At 40.5% G+C, this 19,946-nt stretch overlaps 1 protein-coding gene across 2 annotated transcripts in view; it reads left to right on the top strand.

Annotated features, from left to right (window-relative positions):
• The first annotated feature begins 7,662 nt into the window (after positions 1-7,662).
• Positions 7,663-19,946, top strand: part of UBQLN1 (ubiquilin 1) — a 51,472-nt gene continuing 39,188 nt past the window's right edge. The window contains exon 1 of one of the 2 annotated variants that reach the window (XM_036090579.2): positions 7,663-8,143. In XM_036090579.2, the coding sequence (XP_035946472.1) occupies positions 7,964-8,143 (180 nt within the window). In that variant the 5' untranslated portion in view covers positions 7,663-7,963. The remainder of the gene's footprint in view (positions 8,144-19,946) is intronic. The other variant, XM_036090578.2, reaches the window with a different exon arrangement.

The following is a 19,946-nucleotide window of genomic DNA, read 5'->3' as shown; positions in this document are numbered from 1 at the left end:
TCATCATGTAGAACTTTTGGTTCTCAGTGGGCAGAATTCAAGGCCACTCTCTTTATCTCTGCCCAATAGTGCTCTTGTTATATTTGTGTTGACTTTTCGGCTGTTGCCAACGGTCTGGCTCTTTGGTCTGAACTTGGAAAACTACAGACTGGCAGATGGAAAATATCCCTCTTCTTTGGCGACATGAACTATGGAAACAAATCACAGCTGTGGAGCCAACCACGTGGGTCTCTTGTGGAGATGTCCCTGGAAGGGGCCATTCTGAGGAGGCCGACTAGAGTCCAGCTGCTGACGGAGCTTTGTGCTGCCCTGACCATCACCACTGCCATCTGTGTCTGTCACTGTGCTGGACACAGTCCACACCAACCATAGAGTGGGCACAGAGTACAGGAATTAATGTGTCTCATGCAAAGAGAAACTACCCTACCACTGCCTGCCAGACTTGGACTCCTGACCAAAGGTGACACATTTGTTTCACAGCAAACAAAGCCACCCTGCATGGCTTATGGCCACCACCTACTCCTGGATTACATTAGATTTTTGATCCACTCTCAAGGCTATTGGTGGTGCCTCCCTGCTGTTGACACTGTTTTAGCTTTGGTGTTACTGCTCCAGTCCAATTGACTGACTCTAGTCACACCATGTGGCCCTTTTGAAGTTAATCTGTGTCACATGTTAGGCTTTCTGGACCATTTGCAGTCTGACAATGGTGTACTTTTTATTGCAAAAGCCACTCAACAATGGGCTAATGGCCAACGTACTTAATGGACTTCCCATGTTTTCTGCTACCCACAGGCATCTGGTAGTGTTGAGTGTTGGGACGGTTCACTTCAGAAATCAACTCAAAAAGATTTCTCACTCGATATCCCTCAACTCCTCCTAGTTCATATACTAATAAGTTGGGATATTTTGGTCACTGGATGTAGCCATCCCCAGAAAGGAATCATCCCCTCTTAGCCACTTCCTGGATTATGATAAGGACAAATGGGTGGGGTGGGGAGTTTACACACCTACTTTGAAAATCCAGCAATCTACCCAGGACATTCCTGGGCATATTGCTTCTTTCTTTCCCCGAATGGCAATTGCAGACTTTCCTGCTTGGTACACCCTCTTCATGGCAGCACAGTCAGAAGGGGGCCTAAGGGACTTAAACTTAATTCTAGGTCAGCTACTTGGATTTTCCTGTTGGACTGACATGGGCCTAGTGCATAAGGATAATAACTACATAGCTGAGCACAGTCTCTCTGAGTTTCCTTATAATGGCCTGTGAGGGCCTACATGGAGGACATAATGGGTCTCCATAAGTTTTAGAAAAATGTCCTCAACCCTTTTGCATCTTACCCTCTGGACACAAGGTGTAAGTGGGAGATGGTTGGCGAAAAGGTGAAAGGGAAAACACACTGGGGTTTGGTGGTGGAAGTAAGCAATCCCAACACCAGGGAAAGGAAGGTCTTGGACCTTGGGAGGCACAGGAGAGGGAGAGACAATAATCCTCCATACTTTCAAACTACCCCTGGACCTTTCTTCATAAAGGAAAGCACTCAGGTGAGGTTCCCCTGAACTAACACTAAATTTAACTGACTGTTGGGTCTGCTGTAGCCCACCAGATAGCTCTGACCACCACTGATCACCATTCTCCACAGATTTAATAAGAGGCCAATTGAAAATGGCAGGGGATGGCCCAGCTCTTGCACCTTTCATGCAAAACATCTGTCAACACCTCTGGATATCTTTCCCACTCCCATTCCTGGAGCCTTCACTAGTCCCGTGGACTGGATGAATGCCACCTGGACAAACAGGACAGTTTTGACTAGACTCCATAAATAAGGACTAGGCTCAATTCCAACAGATCAAGGAACCCAAAGGCCTACCAACCAGCTGAGAGGCCACAATGAAGACACTGTCAACCTGTGCCCCCCAACTGATGTAGGCCACACTTGGGGGGGGGGGTGTTCCAAGAATTACAAACAACATTTGCTTTCCAGTTGTACCATGTGAGCTCCCAGGACTGCGCTTCTTATGTGGAAGTCAGGAGTTAACTTGCTTCCTCTTGAAAACAACAGTGGCTTGCACCTTGGGGGTGGTCATAAGAGAGCTTCAAGTGTTTAAGAAAATACCATTAGTAGGGGCACCTGGGTGGCTCAGTCATTAAGCGTCTGCCTTCGGCTCAGGTCATGATCCCAGGGTCCTGGGATCGAGCCCTGCATCGGGCTCCCTGCTCAGCGGGAAGCCTGCTTCTCCCTCTCCCACTTCCCCTGCTTGTGTTCCCTCTCTCGCTGTGTCTCTCTCTGTCAAATAAATAAAATCTTAAAAAAAAAAAAAAAGAAAATACCATTAGTAGATCCCAGAGCCCTCAGATAAGAGGGAGAACTCTCCATAATGATGCTGCCCTTGATCACTTGGAGGAGTTTCTCTGAGGGATAACTTACTTGCTGTATATATGCAACCTGTGTGCAGTTATTCATATGATGAGAACCACCCAATTAGAAGGGGTGAAGCAAAATTTGTCCTGACTTTAGCTGAAGAGATCAATGTATGACATTGGCCCTGGAAGGCATTCAAATAAGCTTCAACTCACTGCTCAGGGTTGTTATCATTGATATAATTGCCCTAGATTCCCTCCTTGTGGGCCATGGCAAAGGATGTACAATTACTAATGCATCCTGCTGTACCTAGATTAATGCCTTGGGCCAAGGGGAAAAGTCAATACAGAAAAATCCCTAGGAGGCTGCCAAAGTAGACCTTGTTGCTTTGTGGGATTCGTTCAGCTGATTGAGTCTGAACCCCTGAGGAGTACAATTACTAATACTAACGGTTGGCCTCATCCTGCTACTTAGAATGCTGTTGATATTAGCCTTATTAAAGGCTATATGAAAGAAATTGAATGGATTTTGCCCCAGCCTCTGATGGGCAGTTTAATCAGAATGATGAACAGAGTGGCATACTAATGGGAAAGTTTGCCAGAAGCCAAAGTGTAGAAACAATGGGTAGATATTCCTGGGAGACAATTCTTCATGGGTCTCTCCTAATTCTGCACATCTTGGGAATATAGGCGCTGACTGCATGCGGTGGGCAGAATAATGGCTCTCCCAGGAGGTCCACATCCTAGTCCACAGAACCTGTGATTCTGTCACTTAAAATACAAAAGGGATTCTGCAGCTGTGATTAAGGGTCCTGAGATAGGGAGATTATCCTGGATTATCTGGGAGGGTCCCATGTCCTCACAAGGGTCCTTATAAGTGGGGGGGGGGGCAGGAAGGTCAGAGATTGACAATGGAAGCAGAGGTTGGAATGACTTGGCCCCAAGCCAAGGAATGTGGGCAGTCTCTACAGGCTGAAAAAGGCAAGGAACAGATTCTCCTCTAGAGGCTCCAGAAGGAACACAGCCTCTGATTTTTGCCCTTTAAGATCCATTTTGGAGGGGACGGGGGTGGGAGGGTGGGGAATGGGGTAATTGGGTGAAGGGCATTAAGGAGGGCGCTTGATGTAATGAGAAGTGGGTGTTATATGCGACTGATGAATCACTAAATTCTACCCTGAAATTAATAATACACAATATGTTAACTAACTTGAATTTAAATAAAACAACAACAAAAAATGAAAACAAAAAGGTACAAACTTTCAGGTATAAGATAAATAAACTCTGGGGATGTAATACAGCATCATGACTATAGTTAACAATATTATATTGAATATTTGAATGTTACTAAGGGAGTATATCTTAAAAGTTCGAATCACAAAGAAAAAATGTAACTATGTGAGATGATGGATGTTAATCTTATTGTGATATCATTTTGCAATATATGCATATATCAAATTGTGTTGTACACCTTAAATTTATACAATGTTATATGTCAGTTGTATCTCAATAAAACTGGGGAGAAAAAGAAAAAGAAAGATCCGCTTTGGACTTCTGACCACCAGAACTGTAAAATAATAAATCTCTGTTGTTTTAAGCCACTGAATTTGTGGTTATTTGTCACAGCTGCAATAGAAAACTAATACACTGCCTTTGTTCTGGACTCCTTTTTCAAGGATATTTGTATAGTGAACAGTCTTTGAGGATATCGTATCTCCCCACAGAGCAAAGGGCTGCAGGTTTACTGCCCACTTAAAAGATCCAAGTTCCCCCCTGCTTGGGGTTTCTCTCTAAGAATGCAACCCACTGCATGCACAGGTGTCACTGGCCCTCTCTGCATCATTCTGCGGAAGTTAGGGCTTGGGGAACTGGTGCAAGAAAATCCTGATACATTGTCTACTGCTGTTGCTGTTAGTAACAAAGTACTTTGTTTCCGACCTAGGAGTCTTGTATCTTCTGCCAGCATTTACAAAACTGTTAGTTTGTAACAGGGAAAAAAATCTCAGACTGTTCACAGTTCTTGATAGATGATAGAACAACTCAGATAACCCACAGTATTGTTCTTTGATGAGAGCTCATGAAAATTTTTTAGGCGTCATAACCAAAGCTTAGTTATAGAAGGATAAGATGGCACCAAGAGGAGACAGTTTTGAGGATGGAGACATTACCCCGAGGCAGAAGAACCTCTGTAGGACGTTATTGCTGTTATCTAGACCACAGTTAATAAGGATGTGAGCTAGACTGCTGGCAGAAGAATAGTTTTAGATAATAGAAGCTATATTACAAGTGATGAATTGTTAAGTAAATTGTTCTAATAATTATGATAGAGGATCAGAGAAAAAAATTGATTCCGTAGGTGTAGCTGTTCAAGGTAGGTGTTAGAGAGGAGGAAGCAATAATGGGCACAATGTGGGGGGAGGGGATGTGATGACTTGAAGGAATGACCAGAGGTGAGGAGAATATAATGTACAAGTGCTTCTACAGATGGTGATAAATATGTATGACCGCAGTGGAGTCTATCTATAGGTTAATGGGAATGAAACTTGAAAGCCAGACTAGGAGTTAGTAGAAGGCCTTGAATTCCTAGTTAAGAAGCTTGGGCTTTATTTTCCAGGCAGCACGGAACTTCTGATGGATTTTGAATAGGGGAGTAACATGATGAATGCATGTTATTTATACCACTTATTTGACATGACATGTGTACTACCTTGTGTTGAAGTTATGTAAGTTCTTGGACACAGCATTAAAATGTGCTCAATAAATTCATGTTGGTTGAATTAATTGCCTCATTTTGTCGAGGAAGAATTCTTCTACCATGTGAACAATAACCTTTTATCATTGTACTTGAAGTTTGGATATCTGGCTCATATTGGCTTGTGAGAACTGACTGGTAAAATTTCAGGAAACTTGTGAGCAAGTTGACCTCAAATTGGTAGCTTGAGATTGGCTATTTTGCAAATATTTACATCAAGGAAACTGGCAAACACTATAAATCAAAGCTTGTTTTCTGGAGACTTGGTCATTAAACATTTACCAGCTTGTCACTGCTATCTCCCTCACTTCTCCTACTCCCCATCCAACTAGCCTCTAGGTTTTCTGAGGACAGGGACTGAGTCTTTATTTGTCTTGTATTCTCAACATAGTACTTGGACATTGGTCATGCTCAATTGATGTTTGTAGAATGAATGAAATATATGCTCCTGTAATTTTTCTCCAACTGACCATTTAATGAAAAAAATCATTTAGAAGAAAATGCCTCAAGTAGACATGTAGACCCTGGGGTTCCAATCAGATCCTAGGCCTGTTTTTTAAGTGGTTTTGGAACACAGCCACTAATTCATAGACTACTATGTCTACTGGTTGTCTATGAATTGCTTTGTGCTGCAAGGGCAGAGCTGATTATCTGAGATAGAGAATGTATGCCCTGCAAAGCCTAACATATTTACCATCTAGTCTTCCCTGGAAATTTGTTGATCCTTATCTAGATCCCCACTACCAACAGTTCCTTAAAAGGTAGGATTATTTCTAAAAAGTGGCATATATACTATATATTCTTAGAGATAAGTTATTATTATTCCATAAACTGTGCACATACATAATTTTTTTAAAAGAAATTAGACACAGATAATTACAGAGCAATTTCATAAGAACCGGGTTAGAGATAATGATTGGTTGTCCAATGGTGGAACTTTCTACTTTGAGTAGTGATTACCTCACATCTAAACACATGCAAGTAGTCACCCTTTAGCAGTGTGCATCCTTCAGCAGAGAGCCTTGTGTAATCTCTTCACCTTATTGAGCAATGCTGCCAGAAATCTAGCTGATGTCAAATGATGTCTGTATTGCAATTTATTCTTTCAGAACTCTCAACACCCAGATTCCCAAGGGGTTCTGCTAAAAAGTAGTCTTCATGAGACAGGGCGCCTGGGTGGCTCAGTTGGTTAAGCAACTGCCTTCGGCTCAGGTCATGATCCTGGAGTCCCTGGATCGAGTCCCACATCGGGCTCCCTGCTCAGCAGGGAGTCTGCTTCTCCCTCTGACCCTCCCCCCTCTCATGGGCTCTCTCTGTCTCATTCTCTCTCTCTCAAATAAATAAATAAAATCTTTAAAAAAAAAATAAAAAAAAATAAATAAAAAGTAGTCTTCATGAGACAGTATTTTTTGCCACAACAGGGCTGGATTGCTTAAAAACAGAAATACAGAATGTGTCTTTGCATATTTGGGTCATAGTGGGCTGTCAAAGTTTCCATTTGCGCAATACTATTTAATAAAGTTAATGTCCTGGGTTCTACATTCCTTGCAAGTCATCTTTAAAGGCAAATGATGACATCATTTCAAATTCAGGATTGTCAGGGGAAAAATAATTAACATTTCTTATTTGTACCCATACTCTACTGAAAATGACTTTTGAACAACTACTGAAGTCTGAACTGCAGCAATAAATTAATTTGATAGACTATAAAATGAACACCTCAGCTACATTAAACTACCCCAGAAGGGTGGGCTGTCCTTGGGCACCCTGCTTCTGCCCCACATATCTTGAGGGCCAGTGTTCAGAGAATTCAGGGCGCTCGCGCAGGGCTGTCAGAGTGGAAGGAGAGGCCACGGTCAACAGAGGTGGCCTGATCGCCAGACCAAACTGGGCTGGCCCGAGGGCGGGACGCCGTGGCCATGGAGCAATGACTCCGCGGGATTGCGCAGGGTGGCTGCGGCCCATTTTCCTTTCGTTATGACGAAGATCGTTCCTCCATTAACTCAGCTTCCAACTCCCGCGCACCGGGCAGTAAGATCAAGCATTAAAAATCCTACAAGTAGGCAAATGGAAGGATGTTAAAACGATAGCACAACTCGCCAGCATTTTCACTGCCCTCCCGTTGGGGTCCTGGGTGCGCGCAGCGGCCAGGCGAGGCGGGCGTGAGGGCACGGAGGGACTGCGCACCGCCAACGCGGGGTCTGCAGGGGTCGGGGGACGCGATCCGGACCACCAGCGCGCAGGCGCATCCGCGGCTGCAGCGCCCAGTGGTCGAGCCCCCTTTCTAGTAATTTCGCTAGCCGTGAGGTCATCACATCGCGCCGTTACAGCGCCTCCCAGAACCCCCTAATTTATTGTTTGGTTGGGGGATGAAAGGAAATGAACTGATTTCTCCCACCCCGTTTTGCTTTTAGTCCTCCACTCTGGCTGCGCCTACCCTCTGAGGAATGGAGCGGGAGAGGGAAAAAAAGGCAGCCGGAGGTGGCAGCGGGGCCGGCCGGGCATGACTCGGCGACGCAGCCAGCCGAGTTACCCGGCGTGCCCCGCGCGGCGCCGGCCCAGGGACGTGGGGGGAGGGGCGGGGAGGAGGAAGAGCGGCGGCGGCTGCGGATGTCGCTGCGACCGAGCGGCGTCTGAACACACGGCGGCTGCCGAACGCCCGACGCGGACCTGCGCCGGAGCCCACACCGAGCTCCGCGGCCTCTCGCCTGCCAGGGCGGCCTTGCACCCGTTGTCACTGAGGCGGCGTGCCCCGCATTCTCCGCTGCCCGGGCCGGCCGGCTCTGCCGTCTGCTGGCTCCCCCTCGCTCGCCCGCTCCCTCCTGCGCGCCTGAGTCACCGCCGCCGCCGCCATGGCCGAGAGTGGTGAAAGCGGCGGCCCTCCGAGCTCCCAGGACAGCGCCGCCGCGGCCGAAGGTGCCGGCGCCCCCGCGGCCGCTGCCTCTGCGGAGCCCAAGATCATGAAAGTCACCGTGAAGACCCCGAAGGAGAAGGAGGAGTTCGCTGTGCCCGAGAATAGCTCCGTCCAGCAGGTGAGGGCCGCCCTGGCCTGGGGCCCGGGGTGGGGGTGGCGGCAGGACCTCCGCCCGCGGCAGGAGGAGACGGTTTTGGAAGGGTCTGGGAGGGGATCGTCCCCCGAGGTGCCCTGGGCACTTCTCGCGGGTCTCTTTTCGAATTAGATCACACCCAAGTTCCTGGGTGTGCTCCTTGGGACACCGCAGAGGCTTGTGGCGGGGCCCCGCGGCCTGTTTGTGGGACGCGCGGACGCCGCTTCCCTCCGCGCCCTCCTCCTGCTCCCGCGTCGGCCGACCACCAGCCTCCTCCCCCAGCTCCCCGCCCCTCGCCGCCTCCCTCCGGCTCCTCACAAAGGAAAGGGACCACCGCCGCGCTCCGGGCGGGGTGGAGGCTGGGCTGGGGCGAGGGTTCGCTTTAGCCTCCTCTGCGGTTTTGTCTCATGAATTAAAAAAAAGAAGGGGGGGTGCTCATTGTTTTACCTGCCTGCGGATTAAGGTAGATTTTGGGGCGAGGAGCACGTGTACATTTAGTTTTGCGTTTTGATTGCTGAATTTTGTCCTGCCTTCCAGTCTTCAAGAAAAAATTAACCATGACGTAGAAATTGTTTTCAGCCACATGTTAATAATACTAGGCTTAAGGAGAAAGGTGGATGACTTTTCATTGATGACTTGCTGTTTCCTTTTCAGTGTATTTATCTCTCATCCCTTCCTTAGGTGCCAGTCATTGGGAAGGTTTTTGTTTGATTTTAGAGGGATGGTAGCCACGTTTTGCAGATATTAGCAGTTGCAATCGAATAAAAGAGAACAAAATTGGAGTTAATGGAGAATATTACCAAATAACTTACTACTTAAAATCTGTTCAGGTATACAAACTTGGCTGTTAAATTAAAAATCTTGAAGAATTCAAATTTGCGTTAGCTTATTGTTGAATGTACATCCCAGGATATTTTTCATAATTGTTGAATTGATCTCTGACGATCTAAAATAATGTGAAGTCTATGAGGAAACAGTTCCTGAGATGTACATGTGAGTTTCCTCAGGAACAGTAAATGGAGTATTGGTTTATATAGTTCTGAAAGGTGGTGTGTTTTGTGAAGCATTAAATAGAGTGTACCATCAAGTGAGAAACTTTCACCACTTACTGAATCACCTTTTGGTGGTAGGGGGGATGTCCTCAATTATATAAAAATTTCCTTTAACATTTTTATGTTTTCCAACATACAGGAAAGTTGAAAGAATGGTACAGTGAATATTCACATGTGCATGATCTACAATTGACATTTTGCTGTATTTGCTCTATCACACAACTAATCACGTATTGGTTCCTTTTGTTTTTTGGAGGCATTTCAGAGTAAGTTGCAAATACCATTAAATGTTTTTCACAAATACATGCACCTGTATGATCCAAAAGCTTTATCAAGATGTAGAACTTTATAGTTGACTAGAAAGTTCTCTCTTGGCCTTTCCTAGTTCGTTCAGTCCCACTCCCCTCCATCCACCATTGATTTGATTTTTTTTCACCATTAGTTTTGCCTGTTCTAGAACTTCACATAAGTGGGGTTATATAGTATGTACTCTCTTCGGTAAGGTTTTTTCACTCAGCGTAATGTTTTTGAGATTCTTTCTTGTGTATACCAGTAATTTCTTCTTATTGCTGTGTTTTCCACTGTATGACTATGCCATAATTAATGCACTCTCCTGTTGAGGGCCACCTGGTCTTCTTGCAGTTGGTTGCTATGAACCCTCTTGTACAAATTTTTTTTGTTGGACAGATGTGTTTCTTCTGTTAAATACTTGGAAGTGGAATGACTGGGTGATAGGATAGCTATAGGCTTAGTTTTATAAGAAACTATGTTTTTGAAGAGTTCTAACGTCCTACGGTTCCAGCAGAGGTGCTTGGGAGTTCCTGTTGCTCCATATCCCTGCTAGCATTTGATAGTGTCAGTCTTTTTCATTTTAGCTCTTCTAGTGTATGTGTAGCCATATTAGCTTTTGAAGCCCTTGGGTCTTCTTTCTAGGATTCCTAGTTCAGGTCTCTACTTTCCTACCTGCTTTTCAGCACTTTATTGTAAAAGATTAGGAAGAAAGAGTCAATATTTTATAAATAGAAAAATTCACTTAAGTCATTTTATGGTGTTCTGTCTGTGAGGGTTTGTTTTTTACTTTTTGTGATGGTGACATTAGAATTTTAAAGTCTGTGGAAGTTTTAATCTTACTCTTCTGTAACCAAAGTAAATTGGTTAAATTAAAGCTTTTCCAAAGCAGCTTATTCTGATGGCAGTTGAATTTTTATTCTGAAAAATGCTTTCTATTGAAGCAGAAAACATGATTAAAAAAACATGTAACACTGCACCAAGAACCTGAAGACAAGTTAACTATCTGTGGGGTCTCTTAAGGGAAACACATACAGGAAAAATGTGTGAGTATAAGAAAAGCAGTTTTCAGATGATTTGTAAATTCTACTTGAAGCACAAGAAAGTATGTCATTTTGTAACGTAAATTTTTCTTAAAGGGTTTGATAGACTTAAACTATTTGTTACCAAGTAAAATTTGTCATTAAAATATATTTAATGACATTAAGATTCCATGTTCCGTAAAAATGCTCAGTAAAAAATTGGAAAATATTTGGTCCTGAAAATTTTTATCTAATTTTAGAGATAAAGAGGGTATGGTAGGCAAAAGACTTAGAAAAAGAAAATATTGAAGGCTTAGGCTTTCTATCAGGCAAGTTCCATATTCTGCAGTTTAGAATCTCTTTCAGTAAGTGTTTCTGTATAATGTAAATTCTCTTATATACTGAAATAGTATTTATATGAATAAATTATATTAAACTTTCTGGGTCAGTTCTAAAATATGTTGTAAGGTGGTAACTAATTTTCTTATTTTATTCTCAGGTTCTGTTTGAGTGTATATGACTAATAGGCACAAACAGGATACCTTAATCCAGTTGGTATTAGTGTTACTTGTTTGGGGTTGATAATAATAACACTTTTTTTGAAGTTAAAGTGAAATTTACTTTTCATTGAGCAGTCAATTGAGTAATGTTTAAATTTCTAGTTAAGGGTAGTTAGAATATAAACTTAACCATGTGTGTTTCGAGGTGGTTTTGTAAATAGGGGTTTTCGTAATATAAGTAAGTAGATTAAAAGAATAGATAAGTTGTGTGTATTGGCACAGGGTCCCTGTGTAGGAGACTTTTTTTTCCTATTAATTATTCATTATCTACTATGGGAAACAGTTTGAGGACTTCCAAGTGTCAACAAGGGAGATGAAGTCCAAAGTGGGGTGGGGGTGGGGGTGTAGTGTGTCAAGTCATTCATTAAAATTAGTGCAGAGAATGGAAGGGAGCTTCCAGGTAACATCTAATTAGCTTGTTCTGGGATTTTATAGCTCTCTAGGTTATAGTGTAAGATTTGGATTACAGTTACCTGAAATATTCAGGCAACATATATTCTAATTTCAGAAAACATTTTCATTGCTTGAAACTTTTAGAGAAGTATTAATATACTTAGACATAACATAAATACTGTATTGCATAGATTTGAGCCTTTTCTTGCTAAGGGAAATTGCTGTGTCAGGATCGTTAACACAAACACCATTTAACATTATACTTTATGATAGATCTAGAAAAGCACTGTCCACTTTGGTACTACCAGCCACATCTGAACTATTAAATACTTAAAATGTGGTTGGATTGATTTTTTTTTTTTTTTAAGATTTTATTTATTTATTTGACAGAGAGAGACGGGAACACAAGCAGGGGGAGTGGGAGAGGGAGAAGCAGACTCCCCGCTGAGCAGGGAGCCTGATATGGGTGGGTCTCGATCCCAGGACCCTGGGATCATGACCCGAGCCAAGGCAGACGCCTAACAACTGAGCCACCCAGGTGCCCCAGTTGGATTGATTTGAAATGTGCTGAAAGTGTAAAGATTTTGAAAACCTGTGACTGGGTTCTTTCACTTAGTGTAATGTTTTAAAGGTTCATCTGTGTTGTTGTAGTATGGATCAGTTCTTTTATTGCTGAATAATATCCCATTGAATGGATGTATTTCTCATTTTATTTCTCCATTCATCAGCTATTAATCATTTGGGTTGTTTCTTTTTGACCAGTCTGAATAATGTCTCTGTGAATAACTCAAAAATTTTTGTGTGGACGTATGCTTTTGTATTTCTTTTGAGTGTGTACCTGTGAGTGGAAATGTTGGGTCATGTGGTAGCTCTGTGTTTTAACTTTTTGAGGAACTGCCAAACTATTTTCCAAAGTGACTGCGCCATTTTATATTCCCATTAGCAGTGCAAGAGGATTCCAATTACTCTGCATTCCCTGGAACACTTGTTATTGTCTGTCTTTGATTATTGCCATCCTAGTTACTGTGAAGTGCATCTCATTGTGATTACATGACTCAGTGTGGTCGGGGGTTGGTCCCCAAACCCCTTCTAGGAGGACCGTGAGATCAAAACTATTTTCACAATAATTCTGTTGTGTTTTTCACTCTAATTCTTTCAAAAATCAATAGCACACTTTCTTGGACGCTGTAAGATGTGGGATATCGCAACAGATGTGAAAATCCAGCTGTCTTCTATTAGACTAAAGTGATTTGCAAAAATTTAAAACAATGCTACTTTTCACACTGGGGAAACATAGTTACTTTTCATAAGAATGTTATTTATATTAACATGTATGAGTTTATTTTTAAATGAATTTTTTTAAAGATGCCTCAGTTTTAATTTTTAATATAGCAAACATCAGTAGATATAAATATGTTCATAAACAAAAACTCGGGCTTCAAATTTATAAGAGTGGTGTCCTAAGACCAAAAATTGCTCGAGTATTTAATAGATTAAGTAGGTACTTCTAAGATTGAGGATTGATTCCATTAAGTTGCCATTGTCTCTTGCCTGAAAACTATAGGAGTTTGCTGGTGAGTCTCCCCACCTCACTCCCCCCCCTCCAACATTCATTCCTACAGCAGTCTCTGAAAAATGTTAATCAGATCATGTTATCCTCTACTTAAAACTAATAGCTCCCCACAGATCTTAGACTTACATACGTGCTTACAGCTCCTGCCTACCTCTCCATTCTGATGTGTTCTTTCCTCCTTGGTCACTTACTCTTGCCATATTGACTTTTTAGTTCCTTGACCTGTTGTTACATTTTTTTTTCCTGCCTCAGGACTTCTTTGCAATTTGTTCGCGCTACCTGGAATGGCTCCTACTCTGCCTGTTTCCACCCATACCTTAAATCAGTGAAAAGGTCACTTTCTCAGAAAAGTATCCCTGATTGTCTAGACTAGATTGGGATTCCCTGTTGTATTTTCTCACAGCACTCTGTTTTTTGGTCATAATTCATCACAATTTAAATTCAATGTTTATGTGGTTATTTGATTAATGCTTATTTCTTCTGTTAAAGATGATCTTTGTTCACCATTGTGTTACCAAAGCATAGCACACAGTATGGGTTCAGTAAATATTTGTTTACAGGTGAATCTAAACCATTACGCACAGTAATATGTATTTAATAATAACTGCCACTTATTAAACCTTCATTGGGTGCAGTATATACATTATCTCATGGCTTCCTGCCCTTCTCACAGCTTGTCTTAAATTGCTCTCCCCTTAGGTTATCATTCTCCATAGCTCTTGAGTGCTTCAGATGTTCACTTTTGTTTCTGGTTGCTGGAACATAATTCTTCTAGAACAGCCGTTCTTAGCTGGTCATCTTCATCTGAACCACAGAACACAGAATGACTGTTGAATGACTATCCATTTTTCTCAAAGATGGCTCACGACTACTATAATTTTATTTTTTATTTTTTTAAGATTTTATTTATTTGAGAGAAGGAGCATGCACGTGAGTGGGGAGAGGGGACAGAAGGGGGGAGAGGAAAGGGGAGACAATCTCAAGCAGACTCCACGCTGAGCGCAGAGCCTGTTGCAGGGCTGGATCTCCGGACCCTGAGATCAGGACCTGAGCCGTAATCAAGAGTGGGATGCTTAACTGACTGAGCCACCCAAGTGCCCTGACAACTAATTAAATGCATTGGAAAGAAGTAAATATAGTCGGTGGTGTGTTGGTAAATGTTTGTCAACCACTTCTTCAGGAAAAACGGCACTGTTTTGTAGTGTTTGCTGATTTTCATGGTGTACACTTAACCATGGCAGATATTAAGCTACCAATATTAAACTGGCTCACAGAATTCCTGAAAATTTAGCAGTCTCAGCTGGTAGGAGTCATTGATTACAATGCCTTAACGCAGGGGTCAGCCAATGATAGTGGGCCAAATCCACCATGTCCATTCACTTACGTTATTATCTATGACTGCTTTCAGAATAACCATATGGCCCACAGAACTGAAAATACTTATTCTTCAGCCCTTTACAGAAAGTTTGCTGACTTCTGCCTTAGGGCATTAGAGCTTACTGTTCTAGATCCTGTCACATGGGTGCTCGAAACCCTTCTCACTGGAAAATTTTATCATGGCTTAAATACAGTGCTATATAATAGAAATTTAATGCAAGGCGTACGGAATTTAAATTTTTTCATATTCACTTAAAAGTGAAAATTTTTAATTGTAAAATACACACAAAATTTACCATCTTAACCATTCTTAAGTGTACAATTCAGTGGCATTAAATATATTTGCATTGTTGTGCAACCGTTACCACCATCCATCTCTAGAATTTTTTTCATCTTGCAAAACTGAGGTACTGTACCTATTAAACAATAACCCCATTCCCCTCCCACCAGCCCCTGGCAACAAGCATTCTACTTCCTCTCTCTGAATTTGACTAATCTACGAATCTCATAAAAGTGGAATCATAAGTATTTGTCCTTTTATGACTGATTTCACTTAATATAATGTCCTCATGTTTCATCCATGTTGTAGCAGATGTCAGAATTTCCTTCCTTTTTAAGGCTGAGTAATATTCTATTGTATGTATTTGCCACATTTTGTTTATCCATTCATCGGATGATGGACACTGCATTGTTCTACCTTTTGGGTATTGTAATTTTAATAATATGTTTTATTGAACCCAGGATGTCCTAAATGTTATTTCAACATGTAAATAGACATAAAAAGTTGAGATATATTTCCTTTTTTTAAAATACTAAGTCTTCAAAATCTGGAGTGTATTTTATACTTAAAACACATCTCAATTTGGACTAACCATGTGTGGCCGCAGACTTCTGAATTACATAGCACAGTTAATAGAGTCTTCATGTCTTGCTCCTTACTTACCTCTCCTCTATTATTCACTACATTTTAGCCATTTGTATGTCTTCTTTTTCCCTAGCTATCACTCACTAGCTCTTTCCCTTTCTGGGCCTTTGCAAATGCTGCTAATGACAGTAACAGAATAGCTAGTACTTATTCTAGACTTATCAAGGTGTAATACATTATTTTTTTTTAAGTTTCACAACTTTATGATGAAAGCATTATTAACCCTTTTTTTTTTTTTAATGAAGAAACAGAGGCACTTGGGTGGCTCACTCAGTCAGTTAAGTGACTGACTCTTGGTTTCAGCTCAGGTAGTGATCTCAGGGTCATGAGATCGAGCCCTGCATTGGGCTCTGTGCTTAGTGTGGAGTCTGCTTGGGAGATTCCTCTCTCTCTGTCCCTCCCCCCTGCTCTCTCTCTCTCAAATAAACAAATCTTATAAAAAAAAAAGAAAAAGAAGAAACAGACTTAGGTTAATAACGTGATCAAATTCAGATACCCATTAAATAGTGGAGCCTAGGTTCAAATCCAGTGACTAACTTTGGAGCCCACATCTAACCACTACTCCAGGCTGCCTTGACTTTTCTCTGGCTGGGTTTTTCAGCCTTAAAGTTTGTTTATTTATATTTTTTAAAGTTTTTATTTAAATTCCAGTTAGCATATAGTACAATATTAATTTCAGGTGTACAGTATAGTGATTAAAGTTTATTTAAATGTTAGTTTATTTAAATGTTAGTTTATCAGAGTTTGGGCTCACCAATCTAAATGAGTTCAACAATTCTAATTTGTGATACCATTTTGTGATTATATGTACTTTATCTTTCCCATCCCATATTGAATTTGCAAGGCTGTTTTGCTTACCTCCTAATCCCATGGTGCTTGGCACCTATTGTGTAATGCAGGTATTTACTGAGTGAGCAAATAGTGTTTTAAAGATTTATTTGCAATATTTTGTACTTATTTGGGGGATATTTTTAACTGTGATTTACTTAGAAAAATGTGATGTTTGTGTTTAGTTTAATTAAGTGTCTAATGGCATTATTTCTGTTGTTTTTCTGTAAGAGCAGCTTCCACTGTTTAAAAAAAGAAAATTTCATTAAATTAGGATTGGAATTTTTTTAGAGACCAAAGTTGGTATCTTCTGTAAATCTGCTGTTTGATGCAAAAAGTTTTGGGTTAGCATTCCACTCATAAGTATGATAAAGTATATATATGTGTGCCTGTACTTTGCAAAATATTTTCATTACCCCAGAAGATCTGAACTCTGGTCTTTACAGGTAAACTTATGCCATCATGAGCTAGTTTGATTTCTTACTGATAACTCCTTAGACTGCTTGGTTTATTTATTACTGGTTAAGCAGCTGCTACAGATTTCTAGGGTTGAGACTTGGGTATAATGATTTTTGGTAAAAAAATTTTATAGCCTTTAAAACTCTTCTGGTGATTCTGTTCAGAAAAGTCTTTATCTATATACCCATATGTAATTTTCTGTTTATTCTTGTTAAGCAGATAGATCATTACACTTTGCTTTACTTTCTTTTCACTTGTTTGTGGTCTTTCCATATTGGCATATGTGGAACTAACTTCACTATTATTTATTTATTATTCATAAAAGTTTTGTTAGGATTTTGAGAAAGGGGGGAGTGTGTATTGGCATATTAATTTAAGTATGTTGAAATGTGGTCTGCATTTTGGAGAGAACATGAACATTGGGATTGGAGAGATTTTTGAGCAAGGTGCTTTACTCCTTTGAGCCTCACTGGCAGCATTTTTAACATGTGATATAATACTTGATTCACTAGATTGTATGGAGGATTTCATGAGACAATATGTATAAAGTACCTGGCTCAGGGTTTATATGCTCTACTTGTATTGGTTTCTTTCCTCCTGCACCCTTTTATTTGCCAGTGAATTGAGTCTTATTTTTTTTGTAGTAGAAGGAAGCTTGAATAGTATCCTAGCATGTGAATAATTAAACATTTAGTTTGTTATTCTTACCATAGAAAGTCTTTTTCAGAATAGTACATTTTATGGCTAATGCAGTATGACATTTATGGCTGAGTGTTCAATTTTATATTTATAAGAAGGTGCCCTTTTCCCATATAGCTGCTCATGTCTCTAGTTATGTCTCATACTCTACATCTTTGTGTTAGATTTATGCAGTGTTTTTTAATGAAGATACTAATTAAGTTTACTTGGACATCAGGTATTTGGAGAGTGATAACTGGATGAACTATTACATAGGATGATTTATTGAGTATGATTCTTTTCAGGAGATTAGCAATGTTGAGTGAGGAACTGATTAAAAGACTTGTGACTTAAAATACTAAAATAGCAAATGTTTGAATGTAGTATATTATTCAAACAACTATTTAGAAAATTCTTGCTAAATGCTATTAATATGAGGTTCTGCAAGGAATACAATTAATGTGTATGTTTTAATATTCAGAGCTTTATTTTTTAAAGTTGCAAAATTTATTTTTTTCTGAGGATACTTAATAAGAGCAGACACAGACAGCTAAAGGCAGGTTTGGATTGTGGGATAGATGTAAAGGATGACAGTATTTCTTTTAGCGGATTTAAAAGTCAGATCAACTTAATTTTATTTATTTATTTATTTATTAGGTTAACTTAATTTTAAAAAGTGGTTATAATTCAAAGTTTATCTTCACATAATTAGGGTAGAATATTTGAGTGTTTGCATGAGTGTGAGTATTCTGCCCCGAGGTACTTCACATACTTCTCTTAACTCTCATATCAGCCTTGCAGAATAAATATTATCTCCATTTTACTGTTGAGGGAACCTAGGGTCAGAGATCCTTAGGTAACATCCTCAAGGTCACAACTGGAAAGTGGCAAAACCAAGATTTGAATTCAGGTCTAAATGTTTCAAAAACATTCTTTTTTTCTTACCACTTTGTTCCCTCTCCTCACTCCACCTGTATGTGTGTCTCTTTATTCCCCCAATCAAGAACAAGAAATAAGTGAAGTGGGCCCTCAACAGCTGAGATTGGTGTCATAACATTTGATATACCAGATCCCACGTTTTCATGTCGGGAGAGCATTTCAAAGTATCTCAGCATTCTATTTTATGGCTTTCTAATTCTTGATTACTTATTTGCCTCTTCCTCCTGATTAAAAATAGCAAATTTAGGGGGAAGGGGGGATATGCTGTCAAGGTACGAACTCACAGTCTGGCAAAAAAGCAGATAAAGGACACCTCCAGAGTCTGGAACAGTATCATTGTATTGCAGAACAGCAGTTGATATGTGCAACAGTAACTCAGCATTTAAAAAAAGTTACATTATATTCAATAGAATGGAAAATAATTTTGGTGATCACTCGGGTAAACTTAAAGTAGCTGGAGAATCTGTTGATGTGAAACACCTGACTTTGGATGATGTTGAAAGAAGTGGCTAGTGACGGTTGTTTTGTACATGCTCGGTTGATTTCTTTTTTTTTTTTTTAAAGATTTTATTTGTTTATTTGACAGAGACACAGCGAGAGAGGGAACACAAGCAGGGGGAGTGGGAGAGGGAGACGCAGGCTTCGCGCTGAGCAGAGAGCCCAATGCAGGGCTCGATCCCAGGACCCTGGGATCACGACCTGAGCCGAAGGCAGACACTTAACGACTGAGCCACCCAGGTGCCCCCATGCTGGGTTGATTTCAAATTATTTGAAGTATGTTAGAATTTTGATTCTTCTGGTTATTGGGAAAATGTCTAGTACTTCTAAGTTTTTCAACTGTTTGGCTCGTTGGTTATTACTGTAGGTTGTCAGTGCAAGAGTAGAGTAGGAAACATACATTTATAGGAAACGTGGATCGTTAGAGGCCCATTCTAGCTTATATTTTTCATTTTTGAGTTAGTGGTGGCAACATGGGCCTTAGGACAAAAATAAGAATATCTATCTGGATAGTCCAGAAATAAGTAAAGGAAATTACAAAAATCTCGCCCTTATGGTTAAGATTCTTCCCTAGATAGATGGAAACATTTTATATAATTTGTTGCATAAGTTTTATGTTTCTGCAGAGAAATAGTATCTGTGGACTGTCACTATGTAAAATGGCTTTGACAGTTTTCAAGATTGCTAATTGTTTTTGTTGTTGTTAATACTACTTAGCCTCTAATTTTTTCTTGTTGTGTTCAAAAAAATAGTAAATAAAACAGACATCAGACATGGAAGTAAAGTTCAAATGTTAGAAAATTTTGATATTTTGAAGCCACTAGAAGCTGAAACTGTTTCCCTCTACCTAAATAGTGCAGAATAGGAGTTCAAGGAAATCTGAAGTATGTAGAGTTTTGGCCATTCCATAAAAACATAACATTGTTGGGTACTAAATGAGAAAAATATGCAGCCAAGAATATTTTATCCAGCTAGGGTGTCATTGAAAATAGAAGGAGTAAATAAAAGCTTCCTGGACAAACAGAAACTAAAAGAATTTGCGATCACCAAACCAGGCCTACAAGAAATATTGAAAGGGGTCCTCTAAGCACAAAGAGAGCACAAAAGTTACATAGACCAGAAAGGAACAGAGACAATATACAGTAACAGTCACCTTACAGGCAATACAATGGCACTAAATTCATATCTTTCAATAG

The sequence above is a fragment of the Halichoerus grypus genome, chromosome 14 (genome assembly GCF_964656455.1).
Source record: "Halichoerus grypus chromosome 14, mHalGry1.hap1.1, whole genome shotgun sequence".
Classification (NCBI taxonomy): Eukaryota; Metazoa; Chordata; class Mammalia; order Carnivora; family Phocidae; genus Halichoerus; species Halichoerus grypus.
Note: the sequence above shows the minus strand (reverse complement) of the source record. Positions and strands in the feature narration are given on the sequence as shown.